Below are 22,794 nucleotides of genomic sequence, written 5' to 3'. Positions count from 1 at the left end.
AATCACTTTCAGAAGCCATCCTTGTATATATCTGGATTTTTAGTAAACATTAATGCACATACAACCTCAACGTCAAAAACTAATTTTTACCCATAATAATGTTCCTCTCGGCAGTGACAAAGCTTCAGTGACGACTGCAAAACTCCAGCCATTCAGCACACAAGGCGGCATGCTCACTGGTAGCCCAGGCCTAGGCTGGCTCCTTGGTAGCAGCTGTCTTCTCTAGTAATATGCTTTTGTTCTTAGCATTTATTTTTCCAGCCTGCCATACTTTTGAATATTAAATATTACTATATCTGAAACTTCACAAGGAATTCTGAAAATTGCACTTTCAGCAGGAGTATTAGATCCCGTATCAGTTGTACAAGCCATTGTACTGATTTTATCTACGGGACAAATAATAAAATTAGTGTACCATCTTGCAACCTTTTACCTACATATTTTGGTGAGCTGGTTCACTCTCGAGCAATGTGTTTCTCAAATGTACCTACTACTAACAGTATTAACTGTTACTGCACTTTCCTTTTACTGAGAAATCTTTGACTACATGCCCCGGCTAATTCACTTTTCTTGAAGCAGTGTTTGGATATCTGTCAAAGCTCATGTAGGCTTAATGATATCCATTCCCTCCCATATTAAAACTCTGAATTCCTTCCGTACTTAGTTTGTAGTGTATAGCCTACCACAAAAATCTCGCCATCAAAACCAATTTCTTCACATCTTATCTACTGTCTAGTTATCACTGTTGGATGTTGATTACCATCAGTTTATAAAACTTTGTATTGGTATCTTCTAAATTAACTTCCACCCATCATTCAAATTTGCTCATTTAATAAACATCTACAGCCCTTGAGTATGGTGCATAATAGTAACTAAAACTGCACACTTTCTATAATTTTAGCTTTCCAACATTGAACATTCACCAAATTAGATGAGCTCTGCAAGTATCCAAGCAATCACAGGAACAAATAAGATGGTAGAAGACTGCGAAATCTCCACTAGGAACATATACTATTTCACAATACCAACTCTGATCCTGATCTAAGCAGGCATACAATTTATTGCTCAAGCACCCAGCAACTTTGATTAAAATTATTTGTCCAAGGTGAATACCACACTCAAATTTTTAGAGAAAGTTGCACCCCGTGGACAATAAGTTAACATTTCTAGTACTACTAATACAGCACGTCACATTCAAATAAATGTGTCTTTGGCAGAATAAATGGCAAACGCTGACTCTTTTCACATTCATTTATTAAAAATTTGTGATACATCTTGGGCCACAGGGACAGAAAGAACTGACACAAATCAATGACATTAAAAGAAAACATTACAAATATCATACAAAACAAATTCATCGGCTTTAAACACTCAAATATTGCACAGCTAAGTGCTCGTTACCAGAAGATACATCTAACTGTATTCATCTTCTACCACCTCTGCCTCCCCCTCTTCCACCAGCACCTCTACTACCACGGCGACCTCTTGTGTCACGACCACCTCTCTTGCCGCCACTTCTACTACCTTTGAAAGGAATTCCACTGCTAGTTGATTGTGCACTATGGTACTGAGGATACAATGGCTGTGGCGTAAATGCAGCTGCCCCAACAAGACCACGAGTAAGACCAGCTCTGTAAGCCATTTCTTCTCTTTCTAACATGGTTGCTGCTGTTACTGCAGCAGGGCCTCCAGCCAGCAGTGGACGGACATTGCGCCCTCCCATGCGAGGAGAAAAGGAGGAGTCAATTGCATCCTCAACATCACGGCGGAAATCTGAGTATCGACTCAAGGTCAACTCATCTGAAGAAAAATCAAGCCCACGTCGAGGGTCAGGACCTCTTCTGCCACCATGGTACGCACTTTGTGTTAGCGGTGGGGGCAGATAATCACGTTCCAGCAATGGTGTTGGGCCATACCCATCGTCATACATGTCACGAGCACGGAGGGGGCGCCCATAGTCACGAGGATGATCCAATAATCCAGGGGCTGATGGATAAGGTCTTGGTGCCATGCCTCTGGCAACAGGAACAGACCGCATACCACCTCTCATTCCTCCCCTCATACCACGCATTGAAGGGCCACCAATTGGCATCATGCCGGGCATGCCTCCACGCATTCGTCCACCTGAATAAAAGGAATTCTTTTTAAAAAAATAAGGACAGTATCTTAAGTTAATGTCTCAGAAAATGTCCAATTAAGATTTGAATGAAAAACTGTAGAAGAACTCAAAGCTTCAAGTAAATTTCAACCACATGAAGCTCTGCTTATCTTCACTTGCTCTCTGCACCTTACGTACAAGACTAGCTATTTAAAAACAAGTCTTGCCTTGGAAAAGGTGCACATCACATTTAGCAAAATATGCAATTATTGATGCGTACAAACAGGGAAAATAGAAAATCTCACCTCTTCCTCGTCCCATCATGCCAACTTTCAGACCACCACGTCCTGTGCGACCACGCAAAGGTTTACGCACTCCTCTTGGAATAGGATGTTTTGCCTTTGGTAGAGTGGCAGGATCAACTCGTTCCAACAACATTGCCATCTGAGCATGCATAGTATGTGGAACTACGTCCACTGGAATAGTGCGAGTTGGCACAAATGGATGTCCTGTCATACCATTCTTCCCCGCTGGACAACAGAGGTCAAGGAAGTTGCGTATTGGAGCCTTATGATTGGAACACACATAAATAAGCTTCTGCACATTTTCCATCTTCCTTAGTTGTTGCATCACTTTTTGATCTGAAACCCAAAAGATGCATTATTTATAATATGCTTCACAAATATAGACAAGAAACTAACAATGAACACTGAAACCATTCTAAATATTATTGTACTAACTCAATCCAGTTCTTGGAGGATCCAAAATTGGTACAACATGTTTTCCAGTTATTTTGGGTTCCAGAGTAGGTAATGCATCTTCAGCACGACCAGCAATAAATTCACAATTTGTAATTTCATTGATTTCTGCATTCTTTTTGGCATCCTCAATATTCTGCTCAAGGTATTCTATGCCAAACACCTGTCCACATTTCTGAAAACAAAAATGAAGTGTACAGATTTTTAGATCCATGTAACAAAATTCAAAAGTAAATCAATAATATCCAAACCTGTAATACATTCAAAACCACACCCATTCAGCAGCTTTAATTCCAAAGGTATGAATTTTTGTATGAGCAATTTGTTTCAAAGAAATTTCGCTTCACACTCAGTATATTAAGCTCTGGCAACCAGTTATGTTTCTCTTTATTACCTGCACATTTGGTACACTATAAACACCACTTCCACCAATATATTTGGCCAATAGCGTTTATTCTGACAATTATTGAATTCTGCCCCTTCACTAATCAATTACTTTATTCCGGAAATTGATAACCTTCAATTGAGGAAACGCATACACTACATGTCAAGTCTGCAAAATACAGTTGCAATTTTTCAAATAAACATACAAAAGCACATGGGTATCAGCACTTGTGAGTGTAAGGCAAAGATCCAAGTGAGAGACTATCAATATTTTTTCTTCATAAGTGCTCAAGAAATTGTGGTATAAATTGACGGAACACACATAATGTGCTTTTATCCTTATTTAAAGTCAATATACAGATAGATTAAGTTATGAGCTTGATGTGGAAGAAAGTAAGTACTTAGCCAATGTAAAGCAAGTGGCAGCTGCAATCTAAATTCCACAAGAAAAATAACTTTAGTCTCAAAACTTTTATTTTAGATACAGTCAACTTTTATTCAGAAGGAATAACAAGACATCTATTTAGCACTTAATTTGATCACCGAAGGAAATTCAATGGATGCTTAACATTCCTGACAGTTCCTTTCTCTACAAATAGCTATTACTTTCTCCCTAGGTAAAACAAATAACAAAGTCAATACAAAATTAGAATTTTCTTCAGCTATACAATATTCTGTATAAAACTCAGAATCTTAGCAACATTACAATAGTAATTTACAGTACGTACCTTTGCAATGCACAAACCAATGCCACCAGTTCCACAACAAAGGTCCAACACAGTTGTCTCTTCAGTGGGTTCGACAAGTTCTATGATAGCAGAATATAACACCTCTCCACCCTTTGTATTTACTTGGAAGTACGAGGAGGGTGATAAACGAAATGTTAGATCAAGCATTACTTCCTCCAGGTGTGTCTTGCCATAAAGGTGGTCCATATCTGGTAGTGGCACTCCAATTAACCTAAAGAGGAGATACTTTGTTTACTGTTGTTCAGTTAAAGATTCCAGGAACATTTTTTTCTTACTCAAATATCTTCTACATTTTACTGTTATGTAAGCAATTGCAGTCTGCATTCCAAACTGCCTTTGTATCTCATTTGCGGACAATTTTCTTCTTATGTTAAATACATAGCTCCAAACATCCTATCCAACCAACTTAATGGCATATATTTATTTTTTATTTATTTGCCCGTCTTTAAGCATTTACACTCAATCGATGTCATAAATAATGTACGATTTACATATTAAGAAATATAACTATTGAGAGGTATCACACTTACATATTAAGAAATATAACTATTGAGAGGTATCACACAAAGCTAAAGTATACATTTAAAAAGAACATAACATAATAAAGGAATACATTTGATGCAAAGATATCCCATATAACTAAAGTGTGCATTTTAAAGAACGTGCATAATAAAAGAATACATTTCATACATAAGGATTTCTCCACATGTTTAACACTTAAATGTGGAACTACAGAGACAAAAACCTTAGGATGAGGTACAAACAAAGTTGCAAATTGTTTCACAAGTCAGGTCTATTTTTGAAGAGTTTGTAACCATTAAAGTTTTCTTTTATGTACAAAAGGCAGCTGAATATAAAAAGAGAAGGGACTGTCATTAACTGTAATTCTTTGAAGTATGACCTAAATGATATGTTATTTTTGGTAATCCCAGAGATGCTCCTGATGGCTTTCTTCTGCCAAATAAAAATTTTCCTGGACCATGGAGAATTTCCCAATAGAAGAATACCATAGCTAATATGGCAATGAAAGAATGCATAATAGGAATTGATCATCAGACTTTCAGAAACACAGGTGAGTAATTATTTTAGTAGATAGATAACTCACGAAAGCTTTAGAGATGTCTGTGTGACTGCCAGGTTTATTTCGTATCTAAGTATATGCCGTGAAGTTTGGTAGAAGTGTACTCAATATCAGCATTGGATAAGCTGAAGGATATATTTACAGTCTTTTCATAGTTAATAGCTAAATCATTTGCTTCGAACGATATATTGGATAATCCGAGAAAATCATTACTTTGCTCCTCCACTTAATGTCCTCCTCTGAATTGATGAAAGTTGTATCATCAGCGTAAAGCACAGATTTGCATGGCATATTGCTGGGCACGTCATTTATAAATATTATAAACAGTAATGGTCCAGGCACTGATCCTTGGGGAACACCTCTAGTGACATTCAGTAACTGACTTTTGACCGTTGTAGCTTACAGTTTGCTTTCTGTTACTGAGATATAGTTTCCATAGGAAAGGCAGTCACCTAACACCACATGAATGGTAGGCATTAATAGGTAATTTAAATAGTGTGCTCAATTAGACATAAACAAGGAACATTATCATTAAATTCATATAGCAATCATGTTGCACAGATCTGAGTGACATTCTTAAAATGGAAATTTATTCAAAGCACATAAAGTACAGCTTACTGTATATTATGAACTGGTAGGCTTGCAATACAACTCACAAGCAAAAAATATGTTACATGCTACAGACCTCCATTTATATGTCCTTGTAATCAGTGGTTGTACTCCATTCACCCTTAGTTCAACCCAAATGTAAATAAACACATTGAGGGATGGCACACACTGAGCAATGATACCGAAAGAGCCCACTAATGCTTTATATTCTTTACAGTCCAGTATGTAAAAAATGTTTTTGCCATCTATGTGATTCCCCCATTCCAAACCTCACGGATAAATGCTTTCCCTGTTCAATCTGATGAGTCTATGGGATCTTGTCATGTTAGGAACTGGGAGAAGCTGCTCGTTTATTCAGCTAAAAGCAAAAAATCATTTAAGGTTTTTAAAAATCTGTTCATACTGATTGCACAAATAACTGCTGTATTTTGTATGCATGTCCAGTGCATTAATGGGCAGAAAGTTTAATAACACAAATGAACAGTCCAAACCCAGCACAAAAAGCAAATAAAGTATTTTAACAGGGACCTGGAAATCTATAACAAAAATCTTATCTTTTGCACCACAAGCACTGCAGACTTCTTCTGGCCAAAAAATATGTTTACTAACATATCAAGTGAGGCCCACAACCAGTATCAAGTCAGGGATGTTACTAACCAACCAGAAAATATGATTTATCAAATCAATTCCACTAACATATACTGTAAGTCAGTGTCCAAGAAGAGTTAGATCCCGAATCAGTGCCCATTTTCTTTGCTGTAGTAAATTACTGTTTGGATGTGTAAATCTACAAAGATGACTTTACATTAACTTACATTTCATTGGGCTGATGAACAAGGGTGAATGAAATTAATATGAATTTAAGTCTTATAACTTTCACTTCAAAATTTGAAAGTAAGTAGGGACATTAACATTTATCTGTTTAACAGGAAAAACAGCCAGGCAATTCTTCCAAACTACACTACGCTTTGTAACTAAAGGTCATTCTAGTTAATGAAAGATGACGAAGTGATATTGAAATACAGACGAAGCACTTCGTTGGGAGATTTTTGCAGATGGAAAATTTAAGAGATACCTGGGGGTCATCTTATAAACAACGAAAATTTGACTTTGTAATATAGACCTGCAGTGAGGAAAATGTTTCAATCTTGGTGCACTTAGCCGCAAATGGTTAGGGAATAGCCAAGTGAAGAAAGTTGCAACAACCATGTTCAAGAGTGCCAGGGTAAGAAAGATTTCACAAAGGGTGCAGAGGATGGAATCAGCTCAATGTGCTTCTGAAAGTACTTAAACTGCCATATCTTATGATGATTTTCCCTAAGATTTGGAAATTAAATTTTCAGTAATTAAGTTACATGTATCTCCAGAAAGGTTCCAGCAATATACACCAAGCCTCTCCAAAGTAATCATGTGATCTTTTCATTGTGATTAGCACAGTTTGAAAAGTACTGAAAGTAGAATAAGCATAAATGCTTTTCCTAATACCACTTTACCTAATCTCATACAATGTTGGTACAAAATGCCTGTAACAGTGACGACAAATCATCAGAATTAATTTCTGAAAATTTAATTGGACATATAAATGTACTCACAAAACAGCAGCTAAAAACGTGTAAAAATTATTAAAGCCTGCAAGCTTTTGGAGCCACTGGATCCTCCTGGCAGAAGGGTTGAAGGGGAAGCAAGAGGATGAAGTAAAAGGATTGGTGAGGCTTAGGAGGAACAGGTAGAATTCTAAATCACCACCCAGAACAGGGGAGACTTACGGGATGGGATGAGAAGCAAAGTTCTTTCCTTCTCATCCTGTCCAGTAAGTCTCCCTGACATGGTTTGGGATGATTTTTCCACAAATTCCCCTTTCAATAAATCTCACCAGTCTTCCTTCTCTTCAACCGTTCTGCCAGGGGCCAATGGCCCCAAAAGCTTGCAAACATTAATACAGTGAAACCTCTTTATAACATTCCTCCATATAATGTTTTCCTCTATGTTACATCCATTTTTTTCGGTCCCGACTAAAAGCCCATATAAACAATCTTAATTTTCCTCTTTACTATGTTTCCCCTATATTACAATTTCCCCCATGTAACAGTCATATTTTTGGAACCCTGGTCAATTATTTACCTCTTTATAACATTTAAGTGACTGGATGTAGACACATCGTTTTCCGTTCTGTGGATTCACGGTTTGCACCGGGTCGGAAAGCCTGCGCTCAGCGTTTTTCATATGTCAGCGGCAGAACCCGGTCATGTGACATACATTCTGCTTGCAATCTTTTTGGCGCCATTTCAGTCACTTTTTGGCGCCATTTCAGTCAATGCTTTGTAATCGTAGTGTTGTGTGAGCTGAGCAGCAAACAGTTCGCGCGTGCGTGCGTGTGTGTGTGTGTGTGTGTGTGTGTGTGTGTGTGTGTGTGTGTGTGTGTGTGTGTGTGTGTGTGTGTGTATGTGTGTGCGTGCGCGCACGTGCGTCTTCGATATAATTATTTTAAGCTTTCATCAGTGGACATGAGTGAAAAGCGGAAGAACATTTCTCTGGAAGAGAAGGTTTCTGTTATTAAAAAAGTGGAGGCATCTCCTGGTGAGTCGTGTGGAGCTTGCGAAGCAATTTGAACTGGCCCCCTCAACACTATTATGAAAAACAGATCATCCATAATGGAAGGATTTGAGAATTGTGGAAATTTGAAACGTATGCATTTGAAACTATTGACTTACGACACAATGGAGGAAGTTTTATTAACTTGGTTTCAGCAAGCACGCCTCAGAGAATTTTATGCCAAAATGGGGAGTGCTGCAAGAAAAGTGCTGCTGTTTGTGGATAGATGTGTGGTACATCCACCAGACATATCTTTTCTGAGAAATGTGAAAGTAATTTTCCTGCCACCCAACTGCACCAGCCATCTGCAACCTTTGGACTTGGGAATAATACACGCCCTTAAGGTTAAATATAGGACAGCCCTTGTAAAAAAAAGGCCTTGAATTTGATGGACCAAAGAAAAGCGGGAACCCAGCAGAGCTCACAACTGAAGATGAATATTTTACAGGCAGTGAATTTAATTATGGACTCGTGGAGGGAAGTCAGTGCTGAAACTATTAAAAACTGTTTCACAAAAGCGGGATTCTGTGAGAATGAGACAACAGCTCTTGTGAAAGACGTTGCAAGTGATTTGCAAGAGTTTCAGGAATTAATAGGCAGTGATTCTGTCACTTTTGAGGACTGTGTCTGTGGATGACAATGTGGCAACCACAGGAGTACGAAGTATTGAGGAGCTGACTGCAGAGAGAAGCTTGGAGAATAATAGTGGTAGTGAAAGTGACAGTGACAAGGAAGATGACCCTGTGCCCTCATATACTAAAACAGCTGAAGCCCTTGAAACATTCAGGAGATATATGATGGCCCATAGACTTGAGGACAGAACAGTAGTTCAACTTGCTCATTTGGAGCAAGAAATGATTGCCATAGAGCCTAGGAGAAATAGAAAACAAACATGCTTGCTTGAATATTTTAAAAAATCATAGGTATGCGATTTTCAGAATGCTTAGGTTCCTAGAGTTTTGTGCAAATTTAAGATCCGTTTCATAATTTAATTATTAAAGTAATTTTTTTGTAACTAATTCTTTTTTAATCTGCACCATTTTCTGCATTTTTATGTAATATGTTCAGTATACCATAAACATAATTTGGCTCATATTCTATAATTGGGTCAACTGAAGAACGGGATACCACCTGTCAGCTTTGGACAATGTCATATTCTAAGAATCTGTTTTAACTTTTTACAGAACAAACTGGTCCATTTACTTTCACCCATTCACCTACCGGGCCCTATGTTTTAATTACAAAACACTAATCATTTGATACACAGATCATTTGGAATGAATATCACATTATAGTGTTGCAAAAATTTAAAATGTCATCTATGGCACCATTTGTCAAAGCTGATTAGTGGTATCCCGATCTTCAGTAATGCCCTATAATTATTATTTGGAAGCCCTCCTCTTTATAGTGTTTTCCTCTATACAGTGTTCAGAATTTGTGGTCCCTTGAAAAACGTTATATAGAGGTTTCACTGTACATTGTGTGTTTTCCTGCCACCATTTGACAAGTAGATTTCTTATCTATCCAATTATATTTATTAACTTGTAATACTAAAAGTTATGTGAAAAATGCTTCCCTATTCACCTCTTTCACCCCTCCAAGAAGTATTATACAAACACACACATCCATCTTCAGATAATAAGATGTAATAGTGGCATAGTAGATGAAGTTTTTTGTGATGGTTTTGTTATCTGCCCAATTCAAGAAATTTAGACTAGAAATTTAAAACCGATTACCTTTATTAGGTGCAGATCAATAAGCATGGTGCAAAAAATTGTTCATCGCAGAAATTAAGATAAACTTCACTTGTTGGCCTGTCTTGGCACACAAGATATAACAAAGGCAGAAGATTATTACACATACAAGTAGCAATTTTAAACTTATGGATGGGGCTTATTAGATTTTAGACTTTAAAGGACTACGAAACATGAACAAGTTATTTTTAGAAAATGCTAATTTCATTTCCCTAACTGAACTGAACAATGCCCCATATCCTTGTGTGAAGACAATCTTGGCAACAAAAATCAAGAGAGAAGTAAAATCAGTATAAACAAAGAATGTGAAAGCCAACATTCCTGAGTAATATATCAAATCTGTACTCTACACACCAGTGATCACGCAGCTTAATTTTGGCACCTGTTCTAAATTTACAATGGACTGTATATATACTGCAAGCTTTGATACAACAGGAAATTACAAACCTAATAAAATAGTAACTGAAGCAGCTACATTAACTGTGCTTCAAACAACTTTCATTGCAGTGACATGTTCCACACAATAATATTCATATTAGATCAGAAAGATGGTTAATATGAACTTACTTCTCAGTGAACTTCTGAAAATACAATGAAGTAACATTGCAAGCTCGTCCCTCTCCGTTGACAAAGTAGTCACGGATGTCATCCTTCATCTTTGTTAGCTCCTCTTCACTAAGTTGTTGGGGATGAGCCACAACAACAATCATCATCTCACCACTGCTTGTCACTCTTACAACAAGGTGTCTCCAATAACCTTGTCGTTGTTCAATACTAAATGGTTCTTTATCTGATTTGCGAATATAATCTTGGAACAGCTGGTATTGTGGGAGGGGTGAAAAAATCCGATTAGGTTTCATTATCCATGTAACATGCACAAAATTTTAATGAAATTTAATGTAGCAGCAACTACTTTTTAATTTAAATTCTACCATTACTATTACATTTTACTACTTAAAATAGAACTATAGTACCGTTCAGAAGTCACGTTGAAAACAGCTCTGTATCAAAATGAGCATCTTATATTAAACAACCATTCAAAGTGATCTGGTTGCATGCAAAACAATTAATTGTCCCTATGTTTGCAAAATATACACATGCTGCAACTCCAACATGTGGATTTACACAGCAGCTAAGTACTTTTACAAAAGGCGATATTTATGTATTGATCATCACGAGACCAGGAGCGGGCTGTTTCGAGAATACACCCCCACAGCCTGGCTGCTCGGTGATGCTTAAGACTCCTACCTTAACAGCCTCTCTCATTTGGTCAGGCAAATGTTTTAGCGAATCTGCTGGTCCAACCCCCATAGAGCCGTCCTTGTAGTTCTCCAGACGGCACCCCACCGTGCGCTCTTGCGTGTCGGGGTTTAGCCCTAGACCGTGACAGGTGCAAGCAAGCACGTAGCATGTCCATTAGCCGAGCACTGGCACAAGACCGGGCTCAATTTTTGTAAACAAAAAGGAGCCGGTCCTGGACAACTTACTTACAACAAAATGTTCATTTCACATTGGTAAATACATAAAGTCCACATTAGGTGGACCAAATCTCATGATACACATACTGCAATGACACAAAGAAAGATATTTCACATTTCGATTGTCTTAATAATCACAGCAGCCCATTAAAAATGAGCCAACAGGAAAAAAATTTACAATTTCTGAATCAAACTGAAGTTTTCCACACTTCGATATTTGCAATATCTACAAAAAATTTACCGTTAAAACATCAATTGCACACAATATATGATGTTCATACTTCGATTAAAGTGTGCTGATGAGATCAAACAAGAATTTTTAAAACTTGTTTAAATGCAACATACGGATAATTCCCTCTTCAAGTTCAAGTACTGCAAAATTATTGAAGGAATCCTTTAGCTTTAGTATTTGGCTCAAGGAATTCCAAGTATGTATAAAGTTTTGAGTATGAATGGGAGCCACAGACATTACTTGGTAATTAGCTATACTTACCAATACGGAACTCGCATTTGTTTCGGTATGCATCTGTAACAGGTGAAGGACGAATTTCATCTAGTTGAAAGACAAGCCCATCATGCTTCTCCCTCTGTTGTTCAGCCCAGCCTGCCAGCTCTGGGTTGCGCCGGACAATTAGGTCCCCAAGTCTAGTTGCCATTGCCTTCAACTCTTCAGTCTTCTTTTTTAACTGTAAGTGCAAATTATCCTTTTTCCTCATGTTTTTCAAATTGAGGTCACAGCATAAAGGAGCACTTGGTTTAATGTGACTGGCGATATTTAAGACTGAGCACAAGCACCATACAGACAAAAACAGATGGAAATTTGTGACAGTTCCTAAAGGACAACCCTTACATTTAAAAGGTACAAGGGTATTTCAGTAACGAAAAAACTTATTTAGAAAAAACTGTTTTTCACAAAAGGAGACTTGATGCTTACAAATCCCCAACAATACCAATACACTTGTCTCAGACAACTATTTTCTATACTTTATGCAAAGAAGTGGTGTTTGAGCAAATTCTTTGACCTCATTGTTGAACTTTTCTCCACATAATGCCTCCTCAGGGAATAAAGCATATGTCAATCTTTTTTGAAAAGGGTCACCTTACGTGTCAGATTTTTCTTAAGCCTGCACTGGCTTGTCTCCTTGTGCCATTGCATCAGTTCTTTTAGACACTTTGCACTTGTTTGTGTATTGAAGCTTGTTAGAGAAAACATTATGAACAGTGATAGCAATTACTTCAAGTTTTACCATGTGTGTTTCTTCATCAATAATTAAGTGAACGTAGGAGTTGACATTTTAACTGGCAAGCTCATCTGTCACTAGTTCGACTGAAGTGTTCTACCCACTTGGAAATTTCAATAGTTCACACAGTATACTATATTAATTATCTGACAACAGCTTTTCTCCAGTTTTTCGAATCAGAAAACAAAACCAATCACTGAATGATACTCAACTCATACAAAAACTTACGGTAGACATCGTTAAATGCAATATAGACATTATAAATGAAACCAATTTTATCCATCACCCCTTCCTAGTTCATCCCAGTAACACCAATCACAAAATCACTACAAACTCATTTCGTCAGTTTGTCTAATTACTACACATCTCTTACAGTTAAGCAATTTTTCCACATTCAAACTTTTTAGCAGATTACAACTGTTCTGCACCTCTAATTTCGTATTCACATTCACTGGTTTTACAAACTCTCAGTATCAACCGGTCAGATCTCATTTTATACTACAGACCACCCTACCAACAACCTACATTTCAAAAACTCCTATATGCAAAAGCAATATTGTCAATATTAAATTCTGTTTGCACATATAAGTCGTCAAATGCCACATCATTATGCCATGGGACAAAACTTACACCTGGTATCAATAGGTTCAGCTGACTCAATTCCTGAAAAGAACTATAGTAACAAATCATAAGACCCCTCTTGGTGACAATTTTGGAAAGTGAGAGGAAGATCCCACTTCCCATTTTTCAGCACCAGAAACAATATTAGAAGACCTGAGGAGTAAAGGGGACTATTCACCAAATAGTAGAAGTGATGAGTTGATGGTCGCAAAATGAAAACTTGGACAAATCCTTTATCAACCCCCCCCCCCCCCCCCCCCCACACACACACACACACACACACACACACACACACACACACACACACACACACACACACACACACACACACACACACAGAGAGAGAGAGAGAGAGAGAGAGAGAGAGAGAGAGAGAGAGAGAGAGAGAGAGAGAAGCTGTAGGGGGGTCTATATGTGGTTAGGTGTATGAATGCCTACGGTAGTCCAAAGAATTGGTCTTAAAGCCAGCATTTTCATTCTTTTATTTTGTTTGCCTATCAACGACTCTACAATTCGGTCAGTGGCCCCTTTACTCCTAGATTATTGTATAAGTGCTTTCCTTGTCATAGATAAAATCTCTACACAGATGGTCAGAAGGAATTTAAGTAATAATGTCAAGTGTTGGGAATTTTTTACTGCTGACCAATAGAACCGACAAATTATTTAAATGCATGCATATGCAGCAGTCTCACAACTAACTCAGAGCCAAAGAAATAGCCCTTAACACACTAATAGGCAAGGATTACAAAATTTTCCATCACAATATATGCAGAAGATATCTCCTCTTGCACTGTTTATTACTACCAATGAATTGTTGCACCACTCACCAAACATAAGTTTACTTTGTAACTCACCTGCTCCTCATATGGAATGTTGTGATAGGGAATGGTTGCCATTAACACACGTTCTTCAACAGACAGATCAAGCTTTGCTTTTTTAGCATCACTATCATCACCTGTACTATCTTCAGGTTTTCTTTTTTGAGCATCTGTTGTAACAATCTGCAAAACAAAGTATTTCTTCTTTTAACTTGGGCACAAAAATACAGTTAATTTTGTGTATAGTTCTGATTCATTCATTACCTGAAATTTCTTAACAAAACACTGTGCCACATGCATATTAGTAGCATATCTTCACTTTTAGCTACATTGCAAGTATATTCACAAATTAGAGTTATAAATTTCTGTTAAAGGTCTAAGAGTACTTACACTGCACGTTAACGTTTTGCGTTTCCATGTATACTTATGCAAAGCCTTCTGTGCTCGGTGCTGCTCTTCTGGTGTATTGAATGTAAGGTGAAGCCATGGATTTCCTCTCTTAGGACATCTCACATAACTCAGAGCTAACCCAAGCTCTTCTTTTACTAACTTCTTGAATTCCTGCAGAAAAAATTATTGAGATAGTCCAAAGTGAAGAAGGTTATGCTTAACAAAGTGCTTTTTCATTCCATATGCACAAACATGAAAAGGCATATCTTCAGCCATTTATGAAAATTAATTTTAAAAATATTGTGCAGAATTTTCTTGCACCTCTACTACTGTCTTCTAATCTATTCACACCAGTGCCATGTGTCAATGATTAGGTAAACTAACAATAAAAAGGAAAATTTTCCATTCACAGCAGCAGCTAGAGTCCACACAGTATACAGTGGCCAATACACAATAACCAATTTTCAGCCGAAGCACACAAGTTCATTTGTTCAGTAGAATGCCATCAGTGTTTCCAACCTTTCAAGATGCATATCCTGCAACCTTTCCAAGATCTTACTGGAACTATTCTGTTTTAAAAAAAAATTCATTTTTGCACAACTCAAAGCTTTATATGCCATGTTCATAATTCATAGTCATTTTTTAATGGTAATAGGTATTGTGATATTTACATGGAACTAAGGTATTATGTGAAATTTGCGTTAAACAGGAATTTGTTTGGTGTGTATTACACAATGTCTAGCTGTGTATGAAATTTAGCTGACATACTGGATTTTTCTGTAGACTTGGGTGGAGGTCTCCGTCACCAAGCTGGAGAAAATTAATCTGATTTAGCACCCTCATTTGTCATGAAGCACCAGCAACACCACAGTTAAACACTCAACATTCCAATGTTTCATAAATGATGTGAAATATCAAAATGAGATTTTGGCAATTATAGCACAAAACCAGGAAAGTATTTTACCATATAGTTATTATCTACCATGTTACTCCAACTACTGACTTTCAATGATATCTGGTGAAACAAGACATGCTATAGGTTTTGGAACAATGGAAGTGTAGACTCTCACATTTAATTTGTAGCGAGTGTGTGCTTCTTCATAAGCTACCTACCAACCTTACTTTTCCTGAGCTCCTCACTCAAAAATTTCAGGTTTAACTCAAAATTCACCACTCAACACTTCTCTGAAAGCTATTAATGGGTAACAAGACATGTAAAAATAAATATCGTCATTTACAGCAGAATTCTTTTCAGATACTAACCAAAGCAGAGGTGACATGAATGGTGAGCAAGCAAGTGCAGGTGTGGAGGGGCTCCACTTATTTAGAAAAAATGTGAGCACAGGTTTCAGTTTAAATTGGCACTTCCCCTCCAGCACCTGCCAGTAACCTCACTGGTACCGCTTTCCCCACGTGTGCACTGCCAATTGTTTACTGGCAATGCTATACTGTATAGACTAACAGATGAATCATTCCAGTTAGCTTGAGAGAGAAAACTATTTACTTGATTTGGTCTGTTTTGCTTCCACACTTTTCTTTTCCATATCAGTGTTTTCCTGTTCTGGAGGGAAAATGCAGCTAATTTCATGGAATAATTATAAAAAAAATGGCTCAGAGCACTATGGGACTTAACATCTATGGTCATCAGTCCCCTAGAACTTTGAGAACTACTTAAACTTAACTAACCTAAGGACAGCACACAACACCCAGCCATCACGAGGCAGAGAAAATCCCAGACTCCACCGGGAATCGAACCCGGGAACCCAGGCATGGGAAGCGAGAACACTACCGCACGACCACGAGATGCGGGCGAATAATTATAAACACGAACCTTGCCAAGGTAGAGTGGCTTTCATTCCTTCCAGGTACATCCATAATGCAGGTGACCTGGAGAGGCTACTAACCTACAATTTATCTGCCCTTTTAACATTAGGCAACATGGTGTTGCTGTGTTGGTGTTTTAAAACAGCTGAAAGGAGCAAGCTCCCTCAAGAGCACAAAGCTCTCTTGTATGGCTCAATGATGGCATATGCTTGAGTCAAATATCCTAGAGGATCAAGTCCCCCTACCATTCAAGTTCCAGCAGGGGAAAACACAGAACAAAACTTACATTTTAAGCACCAGAGCAAGCAATGTTAGATCACTTAATCACATCCATCTACATCTATACTCCGCTAGCCACCAAGCGGTGTGTGGCAGACGGCACAAGAAATTGTGAAAAGTTAGAACATTTGTGATGTGCATAGTTTTTTTATGTATAGACCACGTACATCATTCTTCCATAGTTTTTAGGACATCTCACCGTACCACAATATACCTACAAAATTAAATCCTATCATGTAGTTAAGAGTATATGACGCCCCTAACACGAGATGCTTAAAAATTAGTTTCTTAAGACAAGGATGCACATTTTAGGTACAAAGGTGGGAATTTAAGGAGATGGGACCTGGATAAACTGACTAAACGAGAGGTTGTACAGAGTTTCAGGGAGAGCATAAGGGAACAATTGACAGGAATGGGGGAAAGAAATACAGTAGAAGAATGGGTAGGTCTGAGGGATGAAGTAGTGAAGGCAACAGAGGATCAAGTAGGTAAAAAGACAAGGGCTAGGAGAAATCCTTGGGTAACAGAAGAAATATTGAATTTAATTGATGAAAGGAGAAAATATAAAAACACAGTAAATGAAGGCAAAAAGGAATACAAACGTTTCAAAAATGAGATTGACAGGGATGGCTAGAGGACAAATGTAAGGATGTAGAGGCTTATCTCACTAGGGGGCAAGATAGATACTGCCTACAGGAAAATTAAAGAGACCTTTGGAGAAAAGAGAGCCACTTGTATGAATATCAAGAGCTCAGATGGAAACCCAGTTATAAGCAAAGAAGAGAAAGCAGAAAGGTGGAAGGAGTATATAGAGGGTCTATACAAGGGTGATGTACTTGAGGACAATATTATGGAAATGGAAGAGGATGTAGATGAAGATGAAATGGGAGATACGATACTGCGGAAGAGTTTGACAGAGCACTGAAAGACCTGAGTCGAAACAAGGCCCCGGAAGTAGACAACATTCCATTGGAACTATTGACAGCCATGGCAAAGCCAGTCCTGACAAAACTCTACCATTTGGTGAGCAAGTTGTATGAGACAGGCAAAATACCCTCAGACTTCAAGAAGAATATAATAATTCCAATCCCAAAGAAAGCAGGTGTTGACAGATGTGAAAATTACCGAACTATCAGTTTAATAAGTCACAGCTGCAAAATACTAATGTGAATTCTTTACAGACGAATAGAATAATGTGGTAGAAGCCGACCTCAGGGAAGACCCGTTTGGATTCTGTAGAAATACTGGAACACGTGAGGCAATACTGACTCTACGACTTATCTTAGAAGTAAGATTAAGCAAAGGCAAACCTACATTTATAGCATTTTTAGACTTAGAGAAAGCTTTTGACAATGTTGACTGGAACACTCTCTTTCAAATCCTAAGGGTGCCAGGGGTAAAATACAGGGAGCGAAAGGCTATTTACAATTTGTACAGAAACCAGATGGCAGTTATAAGAGTCGAGGGGCACAACAGGGAAGCAGTGGTTGGGAAGGGAGTGAGACAGGGTTGTAGCCTCTCCCCGATGTTATTCAATCTGTATTTTGAGCAAACAGTAAAGGAAACAAAAGAAAAATTCAGAGTAGGTATTAAAAAAATCCATGGAGAAGAAATAAAAACTTTGAGGTTCACCAATGACATTGTAATTCTGTCAGAGACAGCAAAGGACTTTGAAGAGCAGTTGAACGGAATAGACAGTGTCTTGAAAGCAGGATGTAAGATGAACATCAACAAAAGCAAAATGAGGATAATGGAATGTAGTCAAATTAAGTCGGGTGATGCTGAGGGAATTAGATTAGGAAACGAGACACAAAGTAATACAGGAGTTTTGCTATTTGAGGAGAAAAATAACTGATGATGGTCGAAGTAGAGACAATATAAAATTTAGACTGGCAATGCCAAGGAAAGCGTTTCTGAAGAAGAGAAATTTATTAACATCGAGTACAGATTTAAGTGTCAGGAAGTCGTTTCTGAAAGTATTTGTATGGAGTGTAGCCATGTATGGAAGTGAAACATGGACGATAAATAGTTTGGACAAGAAGAGAATAAAAGCTTTTGAAATGTGGTGCTACATAAGAATGCTGAAGATTAGATGGGTAGATCACGTAACTAATGAGGTACTGAACAGAATTGGGGAGAAGAGTTTGTGGCACAACTTGACAAGAAGAAGGGATCGGTTGGTAGGACATGTCCTGAGGCATCAAGGGATCACAAATTTAGCATTGGAGGGCGGCATGGAGGGTAAAAATCTTAGAGGGAGACCAAGAGATGAATACACCAAGCAGATTCAGAAGGATGTAGGTCGCAGTAAGTACTGGGAGATGATGAAGCTTGCACAGGATAGAGTAGCATGGAGAGCTGCATCAAACCAGTCTCAGGACTGAAGACGACGACGACAACAACAGTTGCCAGAAAGCGCCAGACAACAGGCCGTATTGCGCACGCGCAGCTATAACGACGCAGGCAGCCCGTGCTTGGTGCTTGCTCTGATTATACGCTTTTCGTCGTATTTCTGATGGAATTTTGTGTGGTGGGGCATCACGTGCAGCATGTTGTTGAGAGGACATACTGAGTTGTACTTAGAGCAATTATTTTATCATATTCCACACAGATAAAGGATGCAAATAAGGAAGCAGTTCTTGGCAAACTATCATTTCAAAATTAGATTCCACAGCTTGAGGTACCATAAAATTTTGCTAAGGGGTGACTGACAGACTTTTTTTTTCAATTCGTACTCTGCAATATTGTTATGTAGCATTTCCAACAGGTTTACATCTACACAGCACTGCAAAAAGCTAGTAGGATCGAATTCAAATTTCTTGCAAAAAAAAAAAAAAAATAAAAAATAAAAAAATAAATAAAAAGTAAAAACAGTTGCTTGTGTAGCTTACACCGGAATAAAGGACAATAAATTTCATGACTATTTCAAAATGCGAAAAAATTAACATGGTTGTCTGTGAGGCAAAGAAACTGTACAACTGACAGTGTATATTCTATTCTAGGAATAAATATGAAGCCATGTGGGGAGTTAAAACGATAAAACACGGTATGCTGCCCGTCTGCATAGAATGCCATTCTATAACTTAAGACAAACACAAATTAAGAAAACTCCAGGCCTAGAGGAAGTACTAGACATGTGCCTTGCGATCGAAAAACACTTTCACAGAAGGCAGATTTGTAAAATTCTGCTACAGCTGTCATATTTGAAACAAAATATTTAGTACAAAACTACTGACCAAATTTGCCTACTTGGTCAGCTCCAAGTCAATGTTTACATATGTTTGTACGTATATAGCATTAAGAGATCTTACACTGTCATAAAAGGAACAGGACATCAGAGACTACACCAGCAGCATCGGAATTTCATAAACCATACTAAAATGGGTCATTCCGCTCTAACTGCACATTTTTAAGTCCTAATGCACTCTGAAGTACCTGATATTCAGCTTTTCATGTGGTATTCGTGATACCAATTTTCTTCGAGGTCCAGTACTGTATTCTCATGTTTGGTTCTTTATTATGGTATAACGTTATTCGTCCCAGAAAATGAAAATTTGCAATTTAAATTGAATGAGGTTGAAAGTAGCCAATAGTAACGTGGAAATATAAAATTGAAACTCATAACTTATTTTGGTGTGAGAATGTATATTAATTCACTTGATGGCTCCTGGCCACGGAAATCCGTTTTGATTTCATTTGAAGACACAAAACATATACACAGGTCACGTGGGGAAGGACACCCCCCCCCCCCCACTATAACTCAGCTTCCTCTGTGCATGCGCAAATCTGGCAGCTTTGGCACGCCAGAAAAATTTTCCCGGGTAGCTTGTGGCTACTTGCTGCTACTGCTCGTACAGCAAACAGCCACGCTTCAAGTAACCAGAAGCGGGAGGAAGGCACTGCTCATACGTGAATTCAGCTCTGCGCATGAGCCCGCTGCCAACTGCTCATATGAACTGATTAAGTAAGTCACTGTCCACTGAAAACTTGTGCATGGTTTATCTTGGTAACAGCATCAACAATGACAATTTGAGTCACGTACGGGGCCAAAGGTTATCTCATATGGAATTAGCCTTTCTTGTATTTATCTAGATACGATAAATTTTAGGTTCAATTGTTTATCAGCTATTTCTATAAGTTATGTATCTGACTTTAAAAAGCAGCTTTGTACTCCAAATTAACATTTTCTGTAATCATTTTTGTGTGGTGCACAACACTTTTCATGCAGGCCACAGAGCCTTTATAACTTGTACAAAGACATGTTAGTGTAGCTGCTAAGTAATGCTTTTGATTGTGAAATGAGCCCTTTCCTTGTAAGACAATGAGTCACTCAAAACTAAACTTCATTACTCAACTGCAATTAATGAGCAATGTCAACAGAAAATATGTCAAGTATGATGACTAGACATAACAGGGCTCTAACGTACCTTTCCAATTGCAGAAGTGTCTTCGAACCCTGTAATGAATAGACTAGCCATGTATTTCTGCAAATATATTAAAACAGCCCAGATAAAGTGAATGATATAATGGAAATTTCTCCCCAACAACACAAGTTTGCCGAGCTACCAATGCAAATTAATCTGCACAGATACAAATAAAATACTGGGAAAAAAGGTTCAAATGGCTCTGAGCACTATGGGACTCAACTGCTGTGGTCATCAGTCCCCTAGAACTTAGAACTACTTAAACCTAACTAACCTAAGGGCATCACACACAGCCATGCCCGAGGCAGGATTCGAACCTGTAATTTAACGTTTCCATAGTTTTATGCTTCAGATGAGGTCAACGACACTCGGCAAATGTAACTTTTTTTAAAAAACATTTCCAGGTTAAACATTCATCAATAACTGACTCTTTCCATTGCACTTCAATTCTTACTGACAATACCCTTGTATGACTTACAGCTGGCTGATATAAAATAGTTTCCCTATAGCATCAGGTTCATTCTATGTATTACTTAAATCTGACAAAAGGATCTAACTGTACATTTTCATACCTGCTTGAACATTCAAAATTTAACATTTGATTGTAATTGCAATATCGAAAATCTCAGAATGCTTCAACAGTGAAACATAATCTAGCACGATGTTAATAAATTAACCATTGCTACAACTAAACGTGAAAAAAATTGAATAACTGTGGTGCACGCAACAAACAAAAGAAGAGCCTTGTTACATTTCAAATCAATAACTACAACACGTTCCTAAGACTCCGTGATCAAATCGAATTTACAATTAATTATATCAGTATAAATAAATACATACCCCTAACGGACAAAATCTTGGTAGACCGCTCACTTTAATTTTGTAAGTGCCCGAAACTTTCATAGGCTCTTTATCCTCATTATCGACTTCCCCGTCGGCGTCACCTTCGCCATTAACCTTGGCTGCTTCAGCTTCCTTCTCATCACCAGTTTTACTTTCTTCAGTGGCGGCTTGTTTTTCCTTTTCTGAGCTAGATTCTTCTTTGGGAGTTTTCATTTCAACTTCCCCATTAGCTGCTGGGGCTGATTCAGATGCTGGCTGAGCCGGAGTTTGATTTCCGCCCTCATCCACATCCATTGGCTCCGTTTTAATGGTTGCAGCAGCCATTTTGTGTGAATCGTCACAAAGCTACGCCGCAACACGAAAAGTATATAAATTTATTAACTACAACCATATGTTAATTGATATGACCACAATTAGCCACAGTAATGCAAGGAAACGTATTATATTTCCATAAAACTTATAACTTCTCACTTACTCTACAACAACGCCCGATCTCAAGCACCGGCACTTTACACACCTCTAAATAATGTTTCAATTCGGTATTAGAGTTAACTAATTAATACTAAGCAAATAAATGCTGATCTGTACGTTGAATGCAACAAACTTAACTACAAAATTTCAATAGAACCACCAATAACGCCTCCAGTACTTACCACCGCAGTTCCCACTTCGCTCTACGCGCAAAAGTTCGCCAGCAAAGAGTTGCAACAGCGCAAGACCAATGGCGTCGTAACCAAATATCGATTTGTGTCAAAGATTATATATTCTTTAATTTCATTTTAAAATAATAATTTTATAAAACAAATTAAACTATATGCTAAATTGAGTCCATCATTTTCAAGCAAACTCTT

At 37.9% G+C, this 22,794-nt stretch overlaps 1 protein-coding gene across 1 annotated transcript; it reads right to left on the bottom strand.

The window, feature by feature from the left end:
* Positions 1-1,233: 1,233 nt before the first annotated feature.
* LOC126469434 (tRNA (uracil-5-)-methyltransferase homolog A-like) lies at positions 1,234-22,741 on the bottom strand. Its single transcript, XM_050096633.1, has 11 exons — positions 22,597-22,741; positions 21,941-22,288; positions 14,574-14,744; positions 14,220-14,366; positions 11,997-12,189; positions 11,274-11,401; positions 10,593-10,843; positions 3,969-4,200; positions 2,839-3,031; positions 2,404-2,739; positions 1,234-2,124 (listed from the first exon to the last, which is right to left on the bottom strand). Exons 2-11 carry the CDS (start codon positions 22,265-22,267, stop codon positions 1,424-1,426), a joined length of 2,679 nt encoding a protein of 892 aa, XP_049952590.1. The 5' UTR covers positions 22,268-22,288; positions 22,597-22,741; the 3' UTR covers positions 1,234-1,423.
* Positions 22,742-22,794: the final 53 nt, after the last annotated feature.

Source organism: Schistocerca serialis, chromosome 1 (genome assembly GCF_023864345.2).
Source record: "Schistocerca serialis cubense isolate TAMUIC-IGC-003099 chromosome 1, iqSchSeri2.2, whole genome shotgun sequence".
Taxonomy (NCBI): Eukaryota; Metazoa; Arthropoda; class Insecta; order Orthoptera; family Acrididae; genus Schistocerca; species Schistocerca serialis.
The sequence above is the reverse complement of the archived record's forward strand: the minus strand, read 5'-3'. Positions and strand labels throughout refer to the sequence as shown.